The following is a 24,658-nucleotide window of genomic DNA, read 5'->3' as shown; positions in this document are numbered from 1 at the left end:
AATGTCCGCTCCTCCTAGTTACTCATCTCTTCTTGTAAAAGTCATGAGTTCTCGCGATAGCTGCAGCAGTAACTAGGAGGATATCAGAGGATATTTAGGCTAAAAACACAGTGTAAATGATGCCGCCTCGAGTCGACTTTGAATATCGGGGCTTACCGACACTTGGATGACACCATAGGAGCAGTATGGAGACACTTTCAGTTTTTTGAAGAAGTGGTCGCCATTTATTTCAATTGTACTGGATTTGGCTGTTTACCCCTGAGACTCCTAAAGTGCTTTGTGGACTCAAACACTTCCCCCACAACTCCATCGGCAAAGTGGTGAGTAGATAATGAGTGAATTTGCACTTTTTGGGTGAACTATCCCTTTAATATGAGAAGCAACTAGATCTTGGACCATCGTCAAAAATCAGGTGTAAAAAATTGCCCGGCGTCCCTCGCGGCCTGTGCCTGCCACCTAGCGGGCTCTAACCCGATCCTCCCGGTTTGCCTCCGTGTACAGGTGCATTAAGAAGTGTGGGGTGGGGGGGTGTAATATCCACGAGTGGCTCTCAGCTCACAAAACGCTTCACAACCACTTCCAGTCTGATGGAGAGTTTAAAACCAAAAGAACAACCGATCGTGACATTTCCCGGCGAGTCGACCACCCTCCGGTTAGCGGAACATTATCCTGCACAGACCACAGACAGCAGCTGCTCTCATACAGATGTTCGGACCCGTGCTCCTCTCCGCAGATGTTCCTTCTCCAGCCTCCTCCTGACTGCACAGAGCACATGTGCTAGCCAGGGCCGCAAACCACGCCTCTTCTCTCCCTGCAGCCAATCAGAGCCCGGCACAGTTAAGCCCCGGTTCTCCTCTCGGCCAATCGCAGCGCGTCTTGTTGCGGGGTCACTCGCCGAGGCTCCTCTGCTGTCACCGGGAGGAAGGTTTGTCACCGGCTTCTCTTCCAACTTTCTCCTTTAGCTCCTTTTTCACTTTAAATCACTCGCTAGCCGAGGGAAGCTAAAGCTAAATCTAAAGAACATCCCCACTTTACATTTCTGCCACTAGCCCGTGGCAGCCATTGTGTTTACTTGTGTGTGTGTACGTAGGGAAAAAGTGTTGTCATTCCTTCTGTGGTGTGTGTAGTGTTGTTGTGTGTGTGTGTGTTTACTGTGTGTGTGTGTGTGTGTGTGTGGGTACGAGGGGGTTCAGGGTTTGTGTTTGGGGAGGTCTCGTATTTTAGCTGACATTCAGCTGAATAGGGCGAAACCACCAGACAGCCAGTGTGAATAGCTGTATTGTGTGTGTGTGTGTGTGTGTGTTGTGTTGTGTGTGTATATATATGTGTGTGTGTGTGTGTTGTGTGTGTGTGTGACCTCCAGGCCTCTGCCACACAGACACTCTTGGTTCATCTGTTTTTTTTATTTTTATTCTTTGGTCCCACTGGTTGTCAGGGATTTTCACATTTCCTCCGTCCTCCTCTGTGTGTCTGTCCGGGATCAGGGTCTCCATCATAGCTGTGCTCAGGCTGACACGTTGGACTCTGCCGCTGCTGCTCAGGAGTAAAGTACCGGAGATAGAGAGCTGCCCTGTTGTTTACGGTCGCACCTTGCTGTCAGCCCGCAGTGCCACAGTGTCGTCATCATCATCATCATCATCAACGTTATCATCATCTCTGCTGAGGATGCCGCAGACAAACAAGTCCAGAAAAGCCACGATGCCTGACTCCTCATCTTCTTCGGGAGCGGCTGGAGAGGATCCGGAGCCGGCGTCCCGGGAGGTGAGCCTGGCTGCCGGGGATGCACCAGGAGGAGGAGGAGGAGAGGACAATGTTGGAGACAGCGAGATCATCAAGTCCCCCAGTGACCCCAAACAGTACAGGTAAAAGACTCTCTCACAGCTTTGGGGAAGACTTATGTTGAGTTGTGCAGTATAACTCAACTCTCCTCAGTCTGACAACCGTCATTCATCATGTCACAGTTATAGGATAGTTATTACACAACTTCATCATACAAGTTTGGTGCAGATCCAGGATTTTTTTCCCCCACTTTATCTGATCTTGAATTCATGGATCTTGATGATAAAATATGGCACGTTCAGGGGAATGATATTTATGACTGTGCGCAATCTGGTGCAGGCCCGAATAAAAATCTGGATCCAGTAAATTTAAATGTGGTTTCATGAGGGGGCCGTTTGGCCTTGTCAGAGGTATGTGCTCTACTGAGTGCCATTCTAGTTTTAACAGAGATTTTTGCTCCTGGGTGAGTAAGTTTAGCTTTTGGACTTTTCTTTATGTGCAGAAAATGACTAACTACAAATACAAAGACAAAATATTTATTCAAATCTGAGGTAGAATCCTCCTCATTGTGATTCATTCATGTTGCTTTATGGCCCAGCCTCTTCCATGCTAGATGCTGCCATTCCTCTGATTATTTAATTCATGCACTGTACTATATACTTGTTACTGGATTGATCTCCTCTATTCAGTTTATTCTCTGTCATTGTTATTAATATCATTTCATGTGTGATGGTATTCATCAGGGGATTTTTTTTGGGGTGTTTGTGAATGTGAAAGTGCTGGGAAAAAAATGACCCAGATCCACTAACCCAGATCAAAAATGATATCAACTTCTTTTCCAGCCGAATCAGTACAGCGTTATTGAAGTTTGATGGGACGATTTCATGCTATAAGCACACACCAGTGCCTCGGGCCTCCGTGGGGCATACACTGAAAATTTGCTGTGAGAAAACAAAGCGAGGGAGTCTCACAGGGCATAAGATGCAGGCTGAAAATAAGACATTTTGATTTAACAGCCCGTTGAAAGCAAGAACAATGAAAGCTGTAAAACACGATGGTACAATACTATTTCTCAAAGCTCCCTGTGCTGTTTCACCTTTGACTTGACTCTATTCAGGTACATTGTGCTGGAGAACGGGCTGCGAGCGCTGCTCATTTCAGACTACAATGGACTGGCCGCGTCGGAAGATGAGGACTCAGATGGAGGTGAAGAAGAAGAAGAAGAAGAAGAAGGGGAAGAGGAGGAGGAGGAATCTGGAGATGAAACAGAAGACGAGTCTGAGGAAGATGATGAGGAAGAGGACAAGGGCAGTGATGATGATGAAGATGACGAAAAGGAGGGGAAGAAGAAAAAAGGAAATTCAGAGAAACAGGTACTAGAGGTTACTGATGTGGATTTTTAGGGGCCGAAGCGGATACAGATATTAGGGACTAAAACATTTCCGATACAAATATATTGGCTGATATATATAAAATAGTTTTATCAAACCATTATGACAAAGAAATGTAACTGAGACTTTATATTTTACAATTTTACCATAAACTTAAACAAACTACTGTGCCCTTCGTCATTCAGTACATCACTGTTTCCAATTTGTGTGTTTTTAGTAGCTTTTGATAACAATAGACATCAGGCCACAAATGCAACACATGCTATTAAAATGAATAATTTGTTGGTTTTGGTCTTTTTACGAGGTTTGTCCCTTAAATATCTCTTTTAAGTGCATCATTAGATTCAGACGTGACTTCCTGTGTGTTTCAGTCTGCAGCTGCTCTGTGTGTCGGAGCGGGCAGCTTCAGTGACCCCAGTGACCTCCCTGGCCTCGCCCACTTTCTGGAACACAGTGAGTATTTAACCTGAGAGATTCAGGTCATATCCTTGAGATGGTGTTTCTCATCCTTTATTTGGATTCAATTGTTTATTCATTCTCAGATCCATTCTTTGATATCACTCATCACAGTTTTGATTGCATAGATGATTTTTGTATTCACTGTGCCCTCTTAGCCTCTATTGTCTAGATTTACTTCTGTTAACAATGTCTGACGTTTCCCAGAATACCCCTCTCCCAGGGCCAGGTCTACCCACTTTGGACCCGCAGGGAAAACATGAGCTTTCGGGCTTCTTGTGACCCACTTTTCCTTGATGCTGGCCGTGTATCTAAACAGCCACTAAATACACACAAGCCGTTTTTAGACATGAACTCTGGAAAATGTCTGGACATTTTACTGACTTTGCGTCTCTTGCTAATTTCATGAAAAGATGTTCAGCCCATATCTGAAAGCATCAATTTAGTTCACGCTGCTTCACAAATAGGACTATCTGTCGAGAATCTGCTTTACATCAATTTTAGTTCCTGGTGCCTCTATAAGAGATTTAATAATGAATTGACTACCAATCAAAAGACCCAAACTGGGGTGTTATAGCCCCTCAGAGGGCCTACTCTTCCTGATTGGTAATCCAGCCTTGCTTCCTCTAACGGAGAGGAGGCAGGAACTTGTTGTATTCAATGTGTTCAAGAAAGCAAAAGACTTTCCTGTGGAAAAAAGAAACTTGTACACATCTCTCTGAATTCTGGATTTCATTCCTGGCTATTGATGCTGCTGTCAGCTGAGATATTGTTGTACCTGTCTCCTCTGCTGATGTGACTGTTGAACATTGTTCCTAAATGTTCAGTCTGTGAGGAAACCCTTGTTCATTCTCACCTCCTGTCATGACAACTGTTGTCGAAAGTTCACAGTAATTTTGAGAGCAGAGTGTACAGATCTATCAAATTCTGTCGTGGCTCACCTACAACTGTAACTGTCCATCTGTCTGCATGAATCAGAAAATCACAGTTTTAAGGGACATCACTAAGAAGCTGTGGTGAATTTTTGATTTATAGTCTTTTCTCTTTTCTTTTCCCAATCTCCTCCTTCATCTCTTCTCTCTCTCCTCTTCTCTTCTTTCGTTCTTCTACCCTCTTCCTCTCAACTATTTGCACCTCCTCCACCTTTCTCCCTGCCGACTCTCCTCCATCTCGACTTCTTTTTCTCCTCTCCTCTCCTCTCCTCTCCTCTCCTCTCCTCTCCTCCTCTCCCCTCTCCTCCCCCCTCCCCTCCTCCTCTCTGTGTCTCAGTGGTGTTCATGGGCAGCGAGAAGTACCCTCTTGAAAACGGCTTTGATGCTTTCCTCAAGAAGCACGGAGGGATTGACAATGCTTCCACTGACTGTGAGAGGACCATCTTCCAGTTTGACGTCCAGAGGAAAAGCTTCAAAGAGGCTCTTGACAGGTGAGGAAGCATCAGAAGCATTTTCTTTTTTTTCTTTTTGCTCTTAAGAAGTGGACCTCTAGAGAACTATGCAGTGATTTACAGATCACACACAACCTTCCTTTATTCCTGAGGATAAAATAAACCTGGTAATGAACATTCAGCTACTTAAAGCCACGTCCTAGCATTGTTGTACATTCAGAGAAAACACACTGTCGTGTTCTTGAAGATATAAAATCAAAAAACGGGACAATTCATTTGAATCTTGTCATATCTGCTTCACCCGTGGATTTGTCCATCTCTGCTATAACTTCTGTGGCGAAGTCGGCTGTTTTTTCCTTCCACTTTTGTACGTTTAAATGTTTCTCTTTTGGATATATTTTAATTTTGAACTTTGAAACTCTTGGTACATTTACACTCCATCCTGTGACCCATAATATTCCAGGAATTCCTGTTTTATTACCACTGCAAATGCTTATATATTGTTATTATGTGGGAAAAGTTTTTGCTGTCAAATAACATCAAAATGGTAACAGTGGCACAGTGGCTGCAGTTCATTCTTCATGTTCAGGTCTCAGAAACCACTGGTTTATGAAGTGAACCTACTGATTGGGACAAACGCCACAGGTTCAATCAGTCCTTGTCTGTCTACATCTGATTGGGTCTGTCTGACCTGCATCCTGTCCCATCTGGCTGCTATGTAGCCCCCTGATTATGACCCTTGTGTCCTGTCCCCCTCTCAGGTGGGCTCAGTTCTTCATCTGCCCCCTGATGATCCGGGACGCCATCGACAGGGAGGTGGAGGCCGTCGACAGCGGTGGGTCTTTTATGAGGTTAAAGATCGGCATTTGTGCTCTGGTGTAAACTTTTCGTCATCCGCATTGGTTTTGTTCTCCTTACGCAGCTCTTCAGCACGCCATCAGTCACCTTGTTTCTCTGTCGTCTTGATTTATTTTTTCCATCTCTCCTTCCGTCTGTCAGAGTACCAGCTGGCTAAGCCTTCCGACTCCCACAGGAAGGAGATGCTGTTTGGCAGTCTGGCCAAACCTGGACACCCTATGGGCAAGTTCTGCTGGGGTGAGTTGGCAAACACAACCACTGGGACACATAGTACACACGAGGGCCTCCTTGGGGTATGTTCAGCAATAACAAACAGGAGAACCAAGACAGACGCCAAGTTTACGGTCTTGCTGACAGCCCTGCATTTGTAGACATGTTTCTCTGCTGTGTTTTGTCGTTGTTCTGAATTGATTGCTCACTTGTGACAACACTAGGAAATGCCCAGACACTGAAGCAGGAGCCTAAGCAGAAGAAGATCAATGTCTATAAACGGCTGCGTGCCTTCTGGAAGAAACACTACTCTGCCCACTACATGACTCTTGCTGTGCAGTCAAAAGGTTTGGAAAATCTGTCCCATTCATTATACATCACGAACTAGTCAATTTGTCGATTGGTAGAAATGTCATTGTTTTTATTTATTTTACACAACAAATGAAATGATTAAATGAAAAAGCAATCTGTAGATAAATACACAATCAAAACGGCCATTAGTCGTAACTCTAATAAGGATTCAGCTCAGCCAACTGTAGATAATCGTTCCCAAATCAACTCAAATTGCTTTATTTCTCAAAACAAATCACACAGTACAAACTATCTGACAGATTTTCTTTCAAGCTTTCGCAGAAAATATCACGCAGCTAATTAACTACTACAACAAAGTAAATTGATGACGAGTGTTTGTGCTGAGAAAAAGCATCCTCATGAAACTGCGAACATCAGATTCTATCATGTTTGATAAACCCGCCTTCACCTGGAAAATCAAAAGTTGTAAAGTGTCACATTGATCACTCACTGCTGTAAAACAGCCATAATTGTTGCAAAAGCATTAATAAAATAATAATAAAAGAACTTGAGTGGTAGTCAGTAGAGCTCATACCTCAACAGATTCAGATTTTTAATTGGTTCAGCACCAGATTTTACCTTGATGTCAGTCCCCATCAAATTCATCAAATCCCATGAATTATTCCCAGAGAAATCAATGTAAAGGTTGAAAATCACCCTTTAATTGCACTTTTTTGTTTTATACACAGGCAACACTATACAATCGCTAGTTTGCATTTGAATAATTTCTGATGCTGCTTTATGCTTCAGTGTGTTTGCATTTAAAACTGTAGTATATTTATATCTTCTACTTCTATAAGTTAAATACATTACTGCAATATGTTAAAATAATAATAATCGATGTAGTGTAGAGTAGAGTCTGACTGAGGACAAAGCCGATACTGATATTAGCGAGTTAAAAAGCTCCAAAACCGATCATTTATAGCCTATATATATATAAAAACACTATTAATGATCCCTAAGATCTCGTTATCAAACCCTTATGTCAAAGATATGTAATTGAGCCTTGTATATTTTACTGTTTAACCTTAAAAATGATCATAAATAACAATAAATATGTCTGTGAGCGGCTCACATTGGCTGATTTTTATCGGCCCTCCCATAAATCTCTCGGGCTGTAGAATATATCTGAGGGCAAACCAGTGAGGGAAGTAATTGGACCTTTTTAAGGGCAAAATGCAGTCAAAGCTTGAAGGCAACACCACAGTTGCTTTAAAACAAACACTCTGAACTCTTAGCCAGAATTATTAAGGCAACTTTAATTCATCCTCCTTCACTTGCTCTGTCCTTTAGAGAAGCTGGACACTCTGGAGGAGTGGGTGAGAGAGATCTTCAGCAAGGTGCCTAACAAGTGAGTATTGAAGAAGAGACTCTCAGTCACGGTGATGAGGTGCTGGTGTGATAATAGATGGAGTCTGAATGTCCTTTTCAGACTTTGCTCGAATGTAAATGTCAAGCCTCCCTCCGTCTCGGCTCCTTTTTTCCTCTCTTCGTCTCAGATGTAATATTTTTTTTTCAACAGCGTGCACCTGGAAATGATAATTTCTCCATAAAGTTGAGCTGAATTTATGTTTTCTTACAGAGCTCCGTTTCTGTTTTCTTTATGAGTCACTGCAGTAGGATTTTTAGAGAATAAACTTGCATACCACTGCTTTCATTTCAGTTAAGGGATTACATGCTCCTGCATGGGTTAAATGAATTCTCTCTCATCCATGAGCTTATAAAATCTTCTCAGGCGACTTAAGCTGCTTTTAGATTTAACTAAATTAATTTTCATCAAGCTAAAAACATATGAATAGTTGACATCAGGAAATTCCATCCAGCAGAAACAAGATACTATTTTTGTGATGTATAATTATTAATTGAAAACAGTCGTCCTTAAACTTACGTTTTCAGCGATCTCTTGTTAAAAATATCTGTGATTTCAGTAGAACAAAAATTGTCTCTGTTTTCATGTATTATTCCCTGGGAAATTTGTGGAAATGTAAAAACAAAAACTTGCAATGTTAAAGAAATTGAAGAAAAGTCCCTAGATCCGGCCCAAAATGTAATTGGTTTCTTCTTAGCCTGTGTCTTATCCCTTCACCAAGTTTCGTGGAAATCCGTCATTTGGATTTTGTGTAATCCTGCTGACAAATAATGAAACAAGTGGACTGGGGTGAAAACCTCCACCAGGGAGGTTATCAGATGTTAACGAAACCATTGTGGTGGATGTAATACCCTTTTATTGACGTGTGTTGACACACTGACATTGTTTAATCGATATTAGTCGAGTCTTTGTCATTGTTGCTTCTTCTAATCCTGGTTTTGTTTCTGAAGTGGTCTGCCCCAGCCTGATTTCTCTCATTTGCCGGATCCCTTTGAGACACCGGCCTTCAACAAGCTCTACCGAGGTACCGATCCAGCTCACTGTTTCTGTCTGAACACAGCTGCTGTACTCTAATTCTTAGGAGCGTTGGTCTCTCAACCTCTAAATAAAAGATACTAGAAAGTAAAGCAGAAAAGAAATGATTGGACTGCACAAAAGGAAGATTATTCTTTCTTAGATTTTTTTTATTTTCATTAATTACTAAATAATGTTTGCCTTTTCAAGCCTCTACAAGTTTCGCACTACAAAAATTTCCGAAGGAACGATTGTTTACACTGCCGACAAACCTGTGAATACATGACATCAGATACGATTTTTTCAAAGTCACAAAGCTTTGTGTTAATGGAAGTCAAAGAGGTTGGGGACCGGTGCTGTAGAAGAAATCGACCGATGAGCCACAACATTACGACAGGCAACTGGTTTTAATGATGTGGCTGATCAGTGTGACATCCAGCTGTTTGTTATCTTGTGTTTTCTGTGTTTGTGTGTTCACAGTCGTTCCCGTGAGGAAAATTCATGCTTTGAATATCACCTGGGCTCTTCCTCCTCAGGATGAACACTACAGGTGAGCTACATACAGCAGAAACAATAAAATAATCCAACCTATTGCATCATCGCATGCTGCTAAAACTATTATCCACCTTCTATCTTTCAGACTTGGATTTTATAATGCTCCTTTCTCTGCTCTTCCTCACTGTGCTACTTGAGGTCTTCAGCTTTTTTCAGAAACCAGCAGCTACAATCGTCTCTCTTCACTGGTTGCCAGTGCAAACTAGGGCTTCTCTTTATTTAAGACCACTTTATTTATTGGAGCTAATACTAGCACATACACCTCATTACCAATACCGATAATAGAAATTATAAATATATATATATATTATAAAAGAAGAAAGGGCAATGATTTGTAAATAAACCAGTGATTCTTTTTTTATCGACCAACTGATACTGAATTTGGTCAAACTCTAATTCAAACGTCCTTCTAACACTCACGTTTTTAATGTGTTGTTTTTTATGGTCTTGTGTATTACCATGCTACATCTTAATTCTGCACTCTAAATAAAACTAGAGAGAAATTGCGTCATGCCGTGTCCTTGTCTCCTCTCTGGAGAGTAGTGGCTTTTCATATCGACATAGAATTACAAGAGGCAACCGACACCAGGCTTTGCCCTGATTGTAGACTGCATCAATGTTGTTGTGTTTTTCCTTTTTCATGCTCTTTCCTCTTCTTTTTTTTAGGGTGAAGCCTCTCCACTACATCTCGTGGCTGATTGGCCATGAAGGCACAGGAAGCATCCTCTCACTGCTCAGGAGGAAGTGAGTGTTATTGCCTCGGTCTGTCTGTTTGTTTTTGTGTCTGATTTGAGGGCACTCCACAGCCCACTTAAAAGGTCTTCAATTTGCTCGGTATACATGAGCCTTTTCACGCTCTGAGTGTATCGAGCCCTATCTTCTAACTATACACTTCGCCTGCCCACTCGACGATATGATTCGTAAGTTCTCGTCCCTGGGTGGATGTGGTCGTGCGAGAGCGTTTCCGCCTCCGGTCGCTAAGTGGCAAAGCGATTCGCCAAAACTCTTCTGCTGTCCCACAATACAGTGAGCGACCCCATCCAATAGTCCCTTTACCAGCAGCGCCACTCGCAGCGCTTGATAGAATATTCCTGTTTACTGTTAGTGCTGTTTGCCATTGTTGATAAGTGACAACAGTGACATTTGAGTGTGCTCCGTCTCAATTCCCAGTCGTAACAAAGTGCTGAGGCAGTGGAGTGTTTTTTTTTTTTTTGAGTTCAGACAATCACAACATCAAGGGCCGAGAGGGTGGTTTGAAACCAGGCCACTGTTGTGCTCACTGAAAGAGAGGACTTCTCCGTGCATACGTCATCACACACACACACACACACACACACACACACACACACACACACACACACACACACACACACACACACACACTGTTTGAGTTGCTGATCCCCTGCCTTAACCCTCTAAAGAGCCATACTGGTGATTTAATACAGATTTTAGTGACTGTACTGTACAGCAGATCAATAAAAACCTGTTCTCTACATCACTGCCGGTCTTTTTCAAAAAAGTCCATCATACTTTATTTCTCCCACCACTAGTTTGAGTTCATTTCAGTGCAGTATGAAAACCTTCAGAGATTTAAAACTTTCTCTGTGTGATCAATCACAGTTAACGTCTTTTCTACTTGTGTGGTAATGCAGTGCAGACATTTTTTTTTTTTTAACAACTCGAAGAGATAACGTTTTTCATGTTTAAAAGACTCAAACGCTGCAGACAAATGCAAAATAGAATGATACATGGAATTCCTTCATTAAAGGTTTTTTTGTATTTTTAAAACATGACCACAAAAGTGTATTTAATAAACATGAACCACCGCCGCTACAGAGCGCTGGTCGCCTGTTTAATAATAGTGAATGTATCGTACGTCTAAATCGCACCAAAATCCACAATACACTTTCCTGGGTCCTTCACGATACACATACGAAATTTGAAGCTGATAAAATAAATGGTTCTCGCCTCCTACAGACAGAGATTTTCATGCACTGGTGGCACAGACTCTGGGATCGAACCACTGACCTGGTTTGTGGATTACCCTCTCTACCTCCACCCACTTGCCCTTAATGTGCATTCTCTTTCAAGGTTATGGCAGAGAGTGAATCTTAACCTGCCGTCCTATTTTTTAAATCTTTGTGCGTGCGCCTGTGTGTGTTTGTGTGCAGGTGCTGGGCCATGGCTTTATTTGGAGGAAACAGTGAAACCGGCTTTGACCAGAACACAACCTACTCCATCTTCTCCATCTCCATCACCCTCACCGACGAAGGTTTCCGAAACTTCTACCAGGTAAATAAACTCTATCTAGTTTTGATGTCCAGTTCATGATCATTAATATTATTTCTTGTCCGATTATACAGAATCATTGTGTTTTTTGCTTCTGTAACTAAGATTTACTCTTCATGAACACAGCTGCCGTATTTGTCTTATTTTCATTGATACATCAGATCATTTCAGGAAAACAATCTGTTATCAGTTGCTATGACAACTCTTGTTTAAAGCAGAGAGGCACATGGCAATTATTCAGCAGGCCCAGTGTTATCTAATCTTAAGTAGTTAATGGAGAAAATGTTTCAGTTGACAAACTTGCATTGATAACTGCTGTATAAATAATGTGTCGGCCCTGAGGAGGTTGTTTACTGCGATGAAGAACACTTCATCCTCCACTCCTCCTTTCAAAGAGGATGAACCTGGAGTCTCTCGGATCAGAGACTGTCTGTGTTTTTGAATCACGGTGCAAATGCTGTCAAGTGTGGCTCTCGAAGTGCGATGAGTAAGTGACGCACTTGTAGCATTTTGTTATCTGGAGATGCGAGACACATTTCAGGCTCACGTGGTAACAGTGGGAGGTTGGGAAGATGTATCCGTGCTCGAGACTGATCCATATGGAACACTGATATTCGCAAGTAAAGAATCTCAGACACTCTCAAATTGCCAGATATATATGCAAACAAAGTGTTATTTAACCCTTATGACAAGGACATGTGAGGCTTAACCATAAACCTTATTATAAAAAAGAAAACACAAATACAACCAAATATATAGAACTTCAATTGAGACATTAAACATAATGTTTTTACGGAAAATGTAAACAATTGCAAACAATTTTTGCGTTGTTTATTCTGTGAAATAAACGTTTTTGTATCTGCAAACATAAACATAGATACAGATGTGAGGGGTTCATATCGGCCATTTTTAATCGGCCAACCGATTTATCGCTCCAGCTCTAATCAGTGCGCTAATGGTTGATTAAAGGACAGGTAATGATCATGGCCATCATCTTAACTTGAGATATGGTTGTGATTAAATGATTCAATATTTTTATGTTTCGCGCCGGCAACAGCCAGTGGCCGGAGGCATTATGTCGGGTCTGTCCTTGTCCTTGTGAACACAATATCTCATGAAGGTTTTGAATTTCACTCACGGGTGATCTGATGGAATTTGGTGGTCAGAGGTCAAAGGTCACTGGGACCTCAGGCTCTTGTGAACGTGATATACCGGGACCATCCAAATGGGGATTTCATTAAATCTGGCACAAACATTCACTTTGTCTGTTTGGTCCATAGCCGCAAGGTGTTTGAAGAAATACAGCAAAGTGGAAGAAACTAAAGCAGAGTACTTCTGTACCTACCTCTGTAACTACCTCTGAGCAGAAATTAGCCTTTATTGTGTAGGAGAGACAGGACAACATCCAACATCATACACATAAATCCTTTGTACAAGTAAAACATATTTAAATAAATGAATACCATAAATAATAAATATGAGACCTGGAGATGAAAGTGAACTTTTCTTGACCAGACACTATTTGCATGTGGAACAGACTTGGAAACATGACGGTAACCACTAACCTTTCTGGACTCTCCTCTGGTTGCCTGGAAACTGCTGTTGGCGAAGAAAAAGCCTAGTTCCCAAAATGTCAGACTATTCCTTTTTATAAGGGTCTGCAGTTCAAGAGTCGACCTGAACACGTTAAAATACTCAAAAGAAAATCTCGAGTTAAAAATAAAGTGCTAAAGGTTTACTGTTGTTGAATGTTCCCCTTTTAAACTGCTCAGATTTAAAACACAGTGTTCTGTTCTGTTCAAACGGTCGGGTCAGGACGGAGAAATATTTTGTTCAGAGTTAATAATTCTTATGTTTTAGGTGGAGCTGACATTTTCATTTCCATGTTTGAGTCTCTGAAAGAGGACAAATAAATCCACGCATTACTTCCTGTTTAGTTTTTAAATGTCATCACCTTTTTTTTATGACTGTCAGAGCTCGTTCTAATGGTTTTAAAATATCCACGGTCAACATGATTGGCAGCCTCTGTCTCGTCAGTGGGATTTTTATGGTTTATCAACATTAACGCTGCATTTCTCATAAGCCCAATCATTAATGCTGACAAGGGGGGGTTACATTTGACATTTTAGCATCAAATGAATTGGGGGAACTTAATAAAATTATAAATTAAAATTAATGAAATCTAATTCTTCTCTGTGGTCTTAACAGGTGACTCACCTGGTGTTCCAGTACCTGAAGATGCTGCAGACGCTTGGACCACAGCAAAGGTACTCACTCACTCACTCACTCACTCACTCACTCACTCACTCACTCACTCACTCACTCACTCTCACTCACTCTTTCTCACTCACTCTCATTTCTCCACTCCCTCACTTTCACTCACTCACTCCCACTCACTCACTCACTCACTCCTCACTCTTTCCTCCCACTCACTCACTCATTCTCCATCACTCACTCACTCACTCACTCACTCCTCACTCACTCTCTCACTCTCTCACTCACTCACTCACTCTCTCTCTCACTCACTCACTCACTCACTCACTCACTCCCACTCACTCACTCACCACTCACTCCACTCTTTCACTCACTCACACTCATTCACTCACTCACTCTCTCACTCACTCACTCACTCACTCACACTCTCATTCACTCACTCACTCACTCACGCTTTCACTCACTCACTCACTCACTCACTCTTTCACTCACTCACACTCATTCACTCACTCACTCACTCACTCACTCTCTCACTCACTCACTCTCTCTCTCACTCTCCTCACTCACTCACTCTCTCACTCACTCACTCACTCTCTCACTCACTCACTCTCATTCACTCACTCACTCTCTCTCACTCACTCTCTCACTCACTCACTCACTCACTCTCTCACTCACTCACTCACTCACACTCTCATTCACTCACTCACTCTCTCTCTCACTCACTCACTCACTCACTCTCTCACTCTTTCACTCACTCACTCTCTCTCACTCACTCACTCACTCACTCTTTCCTCACTCACTCACTCACTCACACTCTCATTCACTCTCCCACTCTCTCTCTCACTCACTCACTCACTCACACTCTCATTCACTCACTCACTCACTCACGCTTTCATTCACTCACTCCCTCACTCTCTCACTCTCTCACTCACTCACTCACTCTCTCTCTCACTCTCTCACTCTCTCACTCACTCCTCTCACTCACTCACTCTCTCACTCACTCTTTCACTCCTCTCACCTCTCATTCACTCACTCACTCACTCCCTCTCTCTCTCTCTCTCACTCACTCTCTCACTCTCTCACTCACTCACTCACTCACTCACTCACTCACTCTCTCACTCACACTCACTCACTCACTCACTCACTCTTTCACTCACTCACTCACTCACTCTTTCACTCTCACTCACTCACTCTCTCTCTCACTCTTTCACTCACTCACTCACTCACTCTTTCACTCACTCACTCACTCCACTCACTCCCATTCACTCACTCTCTCTCTCACTCACTCTCTCACTCTTTCACTCACTCACTCCCTCACTCACTCTTTCACTTACTCACTCACTCACTCACTCACACTCTCATTCACTCACTCACTCTCTCTCACTCTCTCTCACTCTTTCACTCACTCACTCACTCTCACTCCTCCTCTCTCTCCTCACTCACTCACTCACTCACTCACTCACTCACACTCACCTTGGTCATACTCTCTTTGGCTTATGGGTTAATTTTAAGGTCGGAGGTAGTGAACACTTCATTATATTTCATATTGAGACGATAATGTGATTGTTTGGCTCTTGTACTTTTTCTATTTATGCCTTTTGTTATTTTTGTTATTTTCCATCATCTTTTTCTCTGAGTTATTAATTTTGTGACATTTGAGACTTAATCTGGGATGAACATAAATAATAATTGTGTGTATTTATCTGCACGTTCATGCAGAGTGTACGAAGAGATCCAGAAGATTGAAACGAATGAGTTTCACTACCAGGAGCAGGTGAGAAACATCCAAACGTCCACAAGCTGCTGTGTTAGATAAGTAAGTTAATGTTCTGTTACGACTGATTTCTGTTTCGTCAGATTGATCCAATCGAGTATGTTGAGGACATTTGTGAGAACATGCAGCTGTTTCCCAAAGAAGATTTCCTAACAGGAGATCAGCTGATGTTCGAGTACAACCCAGAAGTAAGTACTTCACTGGAGAGCCTGACTGAGTACAAATTTCCAATACCGATATATCAGACGATCTATTTATAAAATATGGCAAAGATTCTTAAAATGACTTTATCAAACTCTTATGACAAAGAAATGTAGTTGAGGCTTGACATTTTACAGTTTGAACCTAAACTTTATCAGAAATAACTATAAATGAAAAGAAAACATATATACAATCAAATATATAGAACTTGAAAGAATATAATTAAAAACCATTAATGTAAAATGCACATACAATTTTACATATTGGCATGCACAAACTTAGATGTATTACCAATGTATTTGTTCTTTAAAGTAAAACATTTCGTATTGGCACGTATCAGCGCTGATATTGATTTGTCTAAAAGGCTCATAAATCTAATAAATCGGTCAGAGATGATCCAGGAATCCTTTATTTCCTTTTTTTGGATAAACACATCATTCTAATGTGGGAAAAAAACTCTATTTTATTATTTATTTTGTAGCTTATTTATCGTAGAAATATACTTTTAAGCAGTAGAACTTTGCATATTTTCTGCAAAGCCACATTTTCCTCTTTTTGGCTTTTCTGCTTCTTATTGCGATCGACTGCTTGAAATTGTTCTTAAAAAAATAAAAACAGTGCAGAAGTGAAGAGAAAAAAAACAAAAAACATACTCTCCTTTCTTTGCTGAAAGTAGTTTATTTTTTTGTACCTGTGTTGTCTCTTTGTGTTTGTAGGTGATCAGTGCGGCTCTGTCCCTGCTCACCCCGGAGAAAGCCAACCTGATGCTGTTGTCACCAGAACATGAGGGCCAGTGTCCCCTGCGGGAGAAGTGGTTTGGAACACAATACAGCGTGGAGGGTGTGTTTTTGTCTTTCTCTGTGTGTTTATTTGCTTGTTTACTGTCACAAAACAGCTCCTTCCCACAATGCAGAGATCCAGTGAATACTTTCCCCTTGTGTGAGGATATTCAGTCTGATCTAAGCCAGAAACAGAAATGCCAGCATTTATCTCTGTCTCTTTATTGGCGAACAATAGTGTTGAAACAGCATTTAAATGTTTTTAAAAAGTGTAAAAAACTGTATTTCAACTTTGTTGCGCTAAAGTCTTAAGGTCCCTCAATTTAAAACACAAATCTAAATTCTAAATACTTTGTGTCATGACAACAGCCTTTTTCTCTCCTCACAGACATCCAGCAGGAGTGGATGGAGCAGTGGACGGGCAACCTGGAGCTGAACAGCGACATCCACCTCCCTCAGGAGAACAAGTTCATCGGTGGGTGAATTTACGTATTTATGCTGCTTGCCCACCAACAGATTTCAGTTTGTTATGCTAGTAGCAGGCGATGTAGCCTATGGCCTCAGGCAGAAATGCTGAGTGGGCTACAGAGATCTCGTAGGCTCACATCGTTCCCGCAGACATATTTGTTTTCTCTTTCAAACTTGAAGTCCTCAGCCGCAGCCAATACCAACTCAATGATGACTCTATTTCATGGGAATCAGACTTGGATACAAATCTGCTCTGGTTGCCCGAAGATATTATGTCATGTTGAACGATTCCTGTGAACACGATATCTCATGAACGCTTCGAGGACATTTCTTCAAATTTAGTACAAATGTTCACTTGGACTTATGGATGAACTGAGACCCAACATTTGCATGATTCGCTTCACCTGCTCAAGTTAAAATATTTGAATTTGAGCAAGAAATTCATGTGACGTGAAATCACTAAAGTCAATCGGTGTTAGTCAATCAGCACTAGGAGGTCATCAAGCCGGCCACTGGTCAGCCTCAGGCAGCCAGTCATCCAGATGCAGATGATGAAATCCCCTGAGCTACTTAAACCAGTGGCTGATATACAACACAGATTGACAATTGTTGTCACATTAACCCTGCTGAATGGGAATTTAGTTGAAACCTTGATAAGAATAATTATTTATTTTCCTTTCTAGTGATAACAACAATCCTGTTCTTGTGCTTATAATATTTGATGCTATTTAATATTTTGAACATTTTGATATTTATGCTTGCACAAAACACCATGGCAGATTCCTTTTATGTGTAAACCTACTTGGCAATAAACCCTGATTCAGATAAAAAAAAATTTGTATAAAACTTTCTGGCGACACTTGACTACAGGTTTACAATTTTCAACTTTCTTTCACCACCAATCTGACTGATGCATAAAAAGTTATTCAGCTACCTCAACAGACGGCAATGGTTGATTTACTGGAGCATATTAATGAAAGGTCAAGATTTTTTATTCTGTCTCAGCAAACAAGCAGCTCTGGTTCAATTCTGACCAAACTTTAAGGCCTGATACATTTCGGTATTCTGACAAAATGTGGAGAGAGGGTGCGTCTTCAGTGCTCGCCCTAAGGGTTCCTGAATCATTTATTGGGGGGGGGGGGGACACGACATCTTTCTCTGCATTGAGTTACTGCATGTTCATCCCCTAACTGGACATATTGAATTGTTGAAACTCACACATTATTTATGAGGTTTTACCAAGTGGAATGATGCTGATTCATTGTTTATGTGCATTTGTTCAGCCACTGACTTCACCCTGAAGCCCTCTGACTGCCCAGACACAGAGTTCCCCGTCCGGATAGCCGACAGCGACAGGGGCTGCCTGTGGTACAGGAAGGACAACAAGTTCAAAATCCCAAAAGGTGAAATGTGTTGGAGTCTGTGTTTGTGTGTGTGCATCATTTAGCATGCAAGCTGTTTTCCTAAAGACATTTGATATCATTAGAGAGGTGTTGATACTTGTTTGTCCTCTCTCCTGCTGCAGCCTACATCAGATTCCACTTAATCTCTCCTATAATCCAGCAATCTGCTAAAAAGTAAGTGCAGGCTCAGATATAATCTTGTGAAAATAACATTTGTTTCTCTTGTGCTGTAACCCTCATTAATATCCTGCACCCCTCACTCTTTTTTCAACTGCACCTCCTTGTCTTTTTCATAATTATAAAAAATATTTTCTCCTACTCTTGATTCTCACCCTTATTTCCTCTTTCCCCTCAATCTCATCTATCTCACCCCCCTATTTCCTCTACCTCCCCCTCCTTAACTTCGTTTCGTCTTCCTTTCTTTCTTTCCTTGTCACTTTTCTCCCTCTATCTACCTCCCCATGTCTTTCCTCTCTCTGTCCTCCCTCCTTCAGCGTGGTCTTGTTCGACCTGCTGGTCAACATCCTCGGACACAACCTAGCGGAACCGGCCTACGAGGCTGAAGTGGCTCAGCTGGAGTATAAACTGGTGGCTGGCGAACATGGCCTGGTCATCAAGGTCAAAGGATTCAACCACAAACTGTCTGTGAGTGAATGTATCAGGAATAAATTAACTATTTCGTCATAGTGTTAATCTAAAAACACGTTTAAGATTAAAACTTATACATGAATTATTTCCCCAGTATGTATTGTTCACATTAGTTAATTATAATAATTGTGTGTCTGGTTTTCTGTGCAGCTGCTGTTCCACCTGATCATCGACCGCCTCGCTGATTTCTCCGCCTCTCCGGGCGTCTTCAGCATGTTCTCAGAGCAGCTCAAGAAAACTTACTTCAACATCCTCATCAAACCTGACAAACTTGGCAAGTGAGTAAGACTCATCCTGTGTCTTTGTCTTTTTCTGACTCACTTTCTGATTCATCACCAAGTCTACGATGCCTTCTAGTGGTGAAATGTGACAACCTCAAAGAGAACTCCTCTTTCTCTCTCTCTCACTCACTCCTCCTCTCCCTCCTCTCTTCTGTGTCAGGGACGTCCGTCTGTTGATGTTGGAGCACTCCCGCTGGTCCATGGTGGAGAAGTGCCAGGCTCTGACGGCCGGGCTGACCAGCGACGACCTGACGGAGTTCAGCCGCAGCTTCAGGACGGAGCTGTACGCCGAGGGACTGGTGCAGGGCAACTTCTGCAGCACTGTAAGTCCACCGCAGCTGGAACCCACACAAATAGGTTGATTAACAATAAAATTGGTACTTTCATCGACTGATTCCGAGTGAACTTGACTTCCATACTCTATTTCTCTCTTATCTCTACCTGCTCATTATCATTTAATTGTGTTTCTTCCACAGGAGTCAGCGCAGTTCCTGCAGTATGTCACAGAGTAAGTCAGCTCTTATCCTGAATGCTCTCTAATGAGAACACTAATACTCTACAATCACAGATCTGTAATTTGCATTAGCTTCGGTTGTTCAATGATCCCCTTTTTCACTTTCTTCACTTCTGCCTCTTTTCTTTTTTCTCTTCTTTCTCCCTTCTTTGTTTCCTCCTCTACTCCCTCGGATCCTTACCGGGTTTGTTCTCTCTCTCCTTTCCTTCCATCCGCCCTTACTCTCCTTTTCTCCTCCTCTCTCCTCCTCTGGCAGGAAGCTGCAGTTCTCAAAGTTGCCAGCAGTTGTGCCAGTGATGTTCAGAGTGGTGGAGCTTCCTCTGAAGCACCACATCTGTAAAGTCAAGTCGCTCAATAAGGGAGACGCCAACTCTGAGGTCACAGTTTACTACCAGGTAAACACATCTGCACACATCTGTACAACATACACATTTTAGCATTTTTTGTTTTTATTCCCCATTTAATTTTCCTTTACATTTATCTAGTCTGGCCCCAAGGCCTTAAAGGAGCACACACTGATGGAGCTGTTAGTGGTGAGTGTTTCTCTCTCTTTTTTATCCACCCATTCCTTCATTCACTCTCAGTCCATCAGGTCATCCCTCCATCTTTGTTGTCTGTTTTTCAGATGCACATGGAGGAACCCTGCTTCGACTTCCTCAGGACCAAAGAGACTCTGGGGTGAGTTTTTTAAAACTGTATTTAAAAGCATTTCTGACATTTCTGGAAATTATAATGGGATGAAGCTTTAATTTCTCCTATTCAATATTTATAAGCATAATACATTCATACATTGAATTAATGGATTATAACCTGCTAAATGCTAAATATTCATACTCCAGCTTCCACTTATGAATGACTGTACAGGAGGAGTTGTAGCTGTTGACAAATCTGGTTACAGCTGTGTTATTGTCTGTTTATAAACCATTTATTCAGTTTTTATATACTACTTATGAATTCGAAATAGGAGGAATTATAATCAAGCATTACAAAATCAGCTAATGTTTCTATTAAACTCTCACTTCCACATTGGAAAACCCGTCCTTACAAACTCGCTTTTACTTATATACTTTCTCATAATATCTTTTGAAATTAGTTTACTTTCAATTTTATGTCTTGTCAATATTTTCTGCCTTAACTTGTATAGAAAACAAATTTAAATGTTGATACTTCTTAGATCCTCTTCGATGTATTTGTCAACATTGAAGCTCATTGTTGGAATTCTCTGTGAAAATGTGCTAAATTACTACATTTTAATCGTTAGAATTTTTACATACATGAATATAGTCAAGACAAGGGTGTATATTGATATAGTTCCAGTTAGTGTCTCTGCCTATATGTTTGTCTTCATTCTGAGTTTTTATTGTATTTTAAAAGAGCAAGCCTGTGCTTTAAGTGACTGGAGGATTTTCTTACTCTGCATTTTCTGCACCAAACTGCTCCAGTGACTTTGAAAAAAACGCTTGTCACATTTAGCCAGACTTTAGTGTTTACTGTTAAACTACTATTTAATTCAATTCCAGCCCTTGGGCCTCCAGACTGGCAGGACAGGAAATATAATGCACTTTATTTTCTTCTTTTTTCATTTCTCCTGCCGCAGGTACCATGTCTTCCCGACCTGCAGAAACACCTCGGGTGTACTGGGGTTCTCTGTCACCGTGGAAACACAGGCTACCAAGTTCAAGTGAGTCTGAGACACAATCGTAACCTTTTATTTGCCCCAAAGCAAGACGCGATTTATCTCAACCGCCTTCCCAAAACCAAGGTGTAATGTGTCTTACTGTTCACCCAAATCCAAGCTGCAATTTATCTGTGTGGTTGTGGAAAGAGGAGAGAGAGGAACTGATGAATGAATAAAGGAATCAAATATACCCGAAGCCTATAATATATCTCTTTCCTCTCATGAACTGTATTTTCCCTCTCAGTACCGAGCTGGTGGAGTTAAAGATTGAAGAGTTCCTGGTTTCATTCGGGGACACGCTAAATGCTCTGACTGAGGAGGCCTTTAATACTCAGGTCTGTGAGTGTGTCTGTGTGTGTGTGTGCATTATTTTGTGGGTTTGTCATTTTCCTATGTTTATTCAAAAGGTGAAAATGATTATGCAAAAAAGTTTCAGAAATGTCCAAGGATGATCTTTTCCTTGGTTGGATTAAGAGGACATTTTGTAACCATAAGTGCACGAGTAACTGCATAAGTAGATGAAGTGTGTAGAATTAGAGATTTGTGTGTGTGTGTTATGTACAGGTGACTGCTTTAGTGAAACTGAAGGAGTGTGAGGACACACACCTCGGGGAGGAGGTGGACAGGAACTGGGCCGAGGTGGTTACACAGCAGTATTTGTTTGACAGGCTTAACAGAGAGGTGAGACACACACACACACACACACACACACACACACACACACACACACACACACACACACACACACACACACACACACACACACACACACACACACACACACACACACACACACACACACACACACACACATATACACACACACACATCTTTAGCCAAGTAAACAAACAAATCCATACATCCTATTCTCCTCTGCTTACATGTATTGATAGTTAGTTTATCCCCCTGTTTGTAACTCTAACTTGATCTTTACCACAGACTGCTATCAAACGATTAGATGGCAGTAAAGTATGTGGGAATATGCTATGACTATTAAAATATTGCTGCATTCTCTTACTCTAACTTTATCCCCTATTAGTCGACCACATATGCCTTATTCTCTGAAATGTGCCCCAATCTTTGTCATACATATTCAACTTATTACTCCACCAAGAAGGTTATGTTTTCATCTGCATTTCTATAATGCAGATTAACAAGATAACACAGAAACTACAGGACGGAATACCATGAAACCGGACGCGTTATGGGTCAGGGTACAACCCATCAAATTTTGGTGGGGATCTGGATCAGGGGATGGATCCAGGAACTTTTTACCTCTTTGTTTAACATTGCGAGAACACAAAATTACTCATATGTATGAGTATATGCAATGTGATGCAGCTTGCTTGGATGTAATGGGACTGTTGTATGTGCTCTCTACTGAGTGCCATTCTAGTTTGGATTATGTAACACTCAAAACAAACTGGTCCCATGTGCTGTTCATTCCTGGACACCACCTCCTGACGTCAGCTGATTTCACACCTAATATTAGACCTCTAAGATCCAGAAGAACATGAAAATAAACTGTAAGAGGTGCAGCTCTGACATTTCATCTCTTTAATCTGGCAGATGAATAGCAGATTTTTTTTCTCCCATTGGCATCAAGTATCGGACCACCTGTCCAGTGTAAGTCCAATTTAGCTGAGGCTTGGTCTTCATCAACTCCAGAGGGAAAGATCTGGCTTCCTATCAGCAGGTTGTGTGCAGATAGTAAATGAACTGGTGGAATTAAAGCAAACTCTAAATGAGCTGTAAAAACTAAAAATGGTGAAGCTTAACGAGGCTTAATAGATGGCCGACAATTGTGTGACGACTAACCCCCCTTTTCACAGACGTCATTTGATTCAGGGTTGATATAAAGATATTGATTAATAGAGGTTTAAACTTCCTATGAATGTTTTTTGTCCGTCAGCCCAACCAGTGTTCTTCTTACATCAGTGTTTCTGTGTTCAGATCGAGGCTCTGAAGCAGATGAGCAGGACTGAGCTGGTGTCTTGGTTCCAAGAACATCGAGAACAGAACAGCCGCAAACTCAGTGTGCATGTAAGAGATGCCTGTGTGTGTGTGTGTGTGTGTGTGTGTGTGTGTGTGTGTGTGTGTGTGTGTGTGTGTGTGTGTGTGTGTGTGTGTGTGTGTGTGTGTGTGTGTGTGTGTGTGTGTGTGTGTGTGTGTGTTTGATGGAGAAGATTAAAGATACTTTGCATTATTCTTTATTTTTGCACATTACTCAACACAGTGAATGTATCCCTGTCTCCTCAAGGTGGTGGGATTTGGTGCTGAGGAGAACGATGAGGACGGCAGAGGTAAAAAACAAGAAAGCAAAGACGAGGATACAATTGGCGCTACCTACTGTGAGGTGTCCAAACTCACTTTCCTTCCCGCCTCACCCAAGCTGGCAGGCGCTATTGCCATCATGGATATTTCTGCTTTCACTAAAGGCCTGCCCCTCTTCCCCTATCACAAGATACTGGAATGAACTTCAACAGACAGAGGGCTGAGCTCTGAGCCACATTTGGGGGATGCTGCCTCATTAGAGATGCAGCCGCTTAATATGTGGAGGTGAAGGGCGGTTGAAACGGCTTCGGCTCCTCTCCTGACCTGGATTCTGTCTCTGGGGCCCGGCTGTTGATTTTAGTTAACACTGTGTGCACAAGCAAAAAAAGCCTGGAAGTGATAATAGACTTTTCTTTTAGCCAAGTGATAATCAGTTCTGTTTTCTCACACTCAATTGTTTTATATCCTCAGACACTGGGAGTGTGGGAGAGGTCTTCTCTTCCACTATTCCACATCGACTCAAATTCATGAATCAAAATCTCATTTATTTAGTTCTCTGAGCTCTGCTGATGAATCGGTCTTTTCACTGGTTATGTCGCACTGCAGGTTGAGCCTCATACCGTTTTAAAGTTGTTTGAACTCCACATGTACGTGTTTGAGTGATCGTGTTCTGGATTTCTTGCTCTGCCGTGCACTACTGTTATAAGCTGACCTGGATTGTGCCATGGAATGAAACTGTGCTAAGAAATAAATCTGTGACTGAACGAA

General features: G+C 41.7%; 1 protein-coding gene across 1 annotated transcript; it reads left to right on the top strand.

Annotated features, from left to right (window-relative positions):
• Nucleotides 1–572: 572 nt before the first annotated feature.
• LOC118116556 (nardilysin) lies at nucleotides 573–24,658 on the top strand. Its single transcript, XM_035168319.2, has 32 exons — nucleotides 573–925; nucleotides 1,485–1,862; nucleotides 2,897–3,152; nucleotides 3,542–3,623; nucleotides 4,896–5,049; nucleotides 5,772–5,845; nucleotides 6,010–6,105; nucleotides 6,303–6,425; nucleotides 7,723–7,780; nucleotides 8,749–8,822; nucleotides 9,293–9,362; nucleotides 10,034–10,111; nucleotides 11,539–11,659; nucleotides 13,865–13,923; nucleotides 15,590–15,644; nucleotides 15,728–15,832; nucleotides 16,562–16,685; nucleotides 17,013–17,099; nucleotides 18,376–18,495; nucleotides 18,618–18,669; nucleotides 18,990–19,140; nucleotides 19,294–19,421; nucleotides 19,585–19,747; nucleotides 19,901–19,932; nucleotides 20,195–20,333; nucleotides 20,424–20,471; nucleotides 20,564–20,616; nucleotides 21,536–21,619; nucleotides 21,861–21,951; nucleotides 22,181–22,297; nucleotides 23,570–23,659; nucleotides 23,877–24,658. The coding sequence occupies exons 1-32, from the start codon at nucleotides 588–590 to the stop codon at nucleotides 24,090–24,092; spliced, it is 3,816 nt and encodes a 1,271-aa protein (XP_035024210.2). The 5' UTR covers nucleotides 573–587; the 3' UTR covers nucleotides 24,093–24,658.

This window comes from Hippoglossus stenolepis, chromosome 10, assembly GCF_022539355.2.
Source record: "Hippoglossus stenolepis isolate QCI-W04-F060 chromosome 10, HSTE1.2, whole genome shotgun sequence".
In the NCBI taxonomy this organism is placed as follows: Eukaryota; Metazoa; Chordata; class Actinopteri; order Pleuronectiformes; family Pleuronectidae; genus Hippoglossus; species Hippoglossus stenolepis.
Note: the sequence above shows the minus strand (reverse complement) of the source record. Positions and strands in the feature narration are given on the sequence as shown.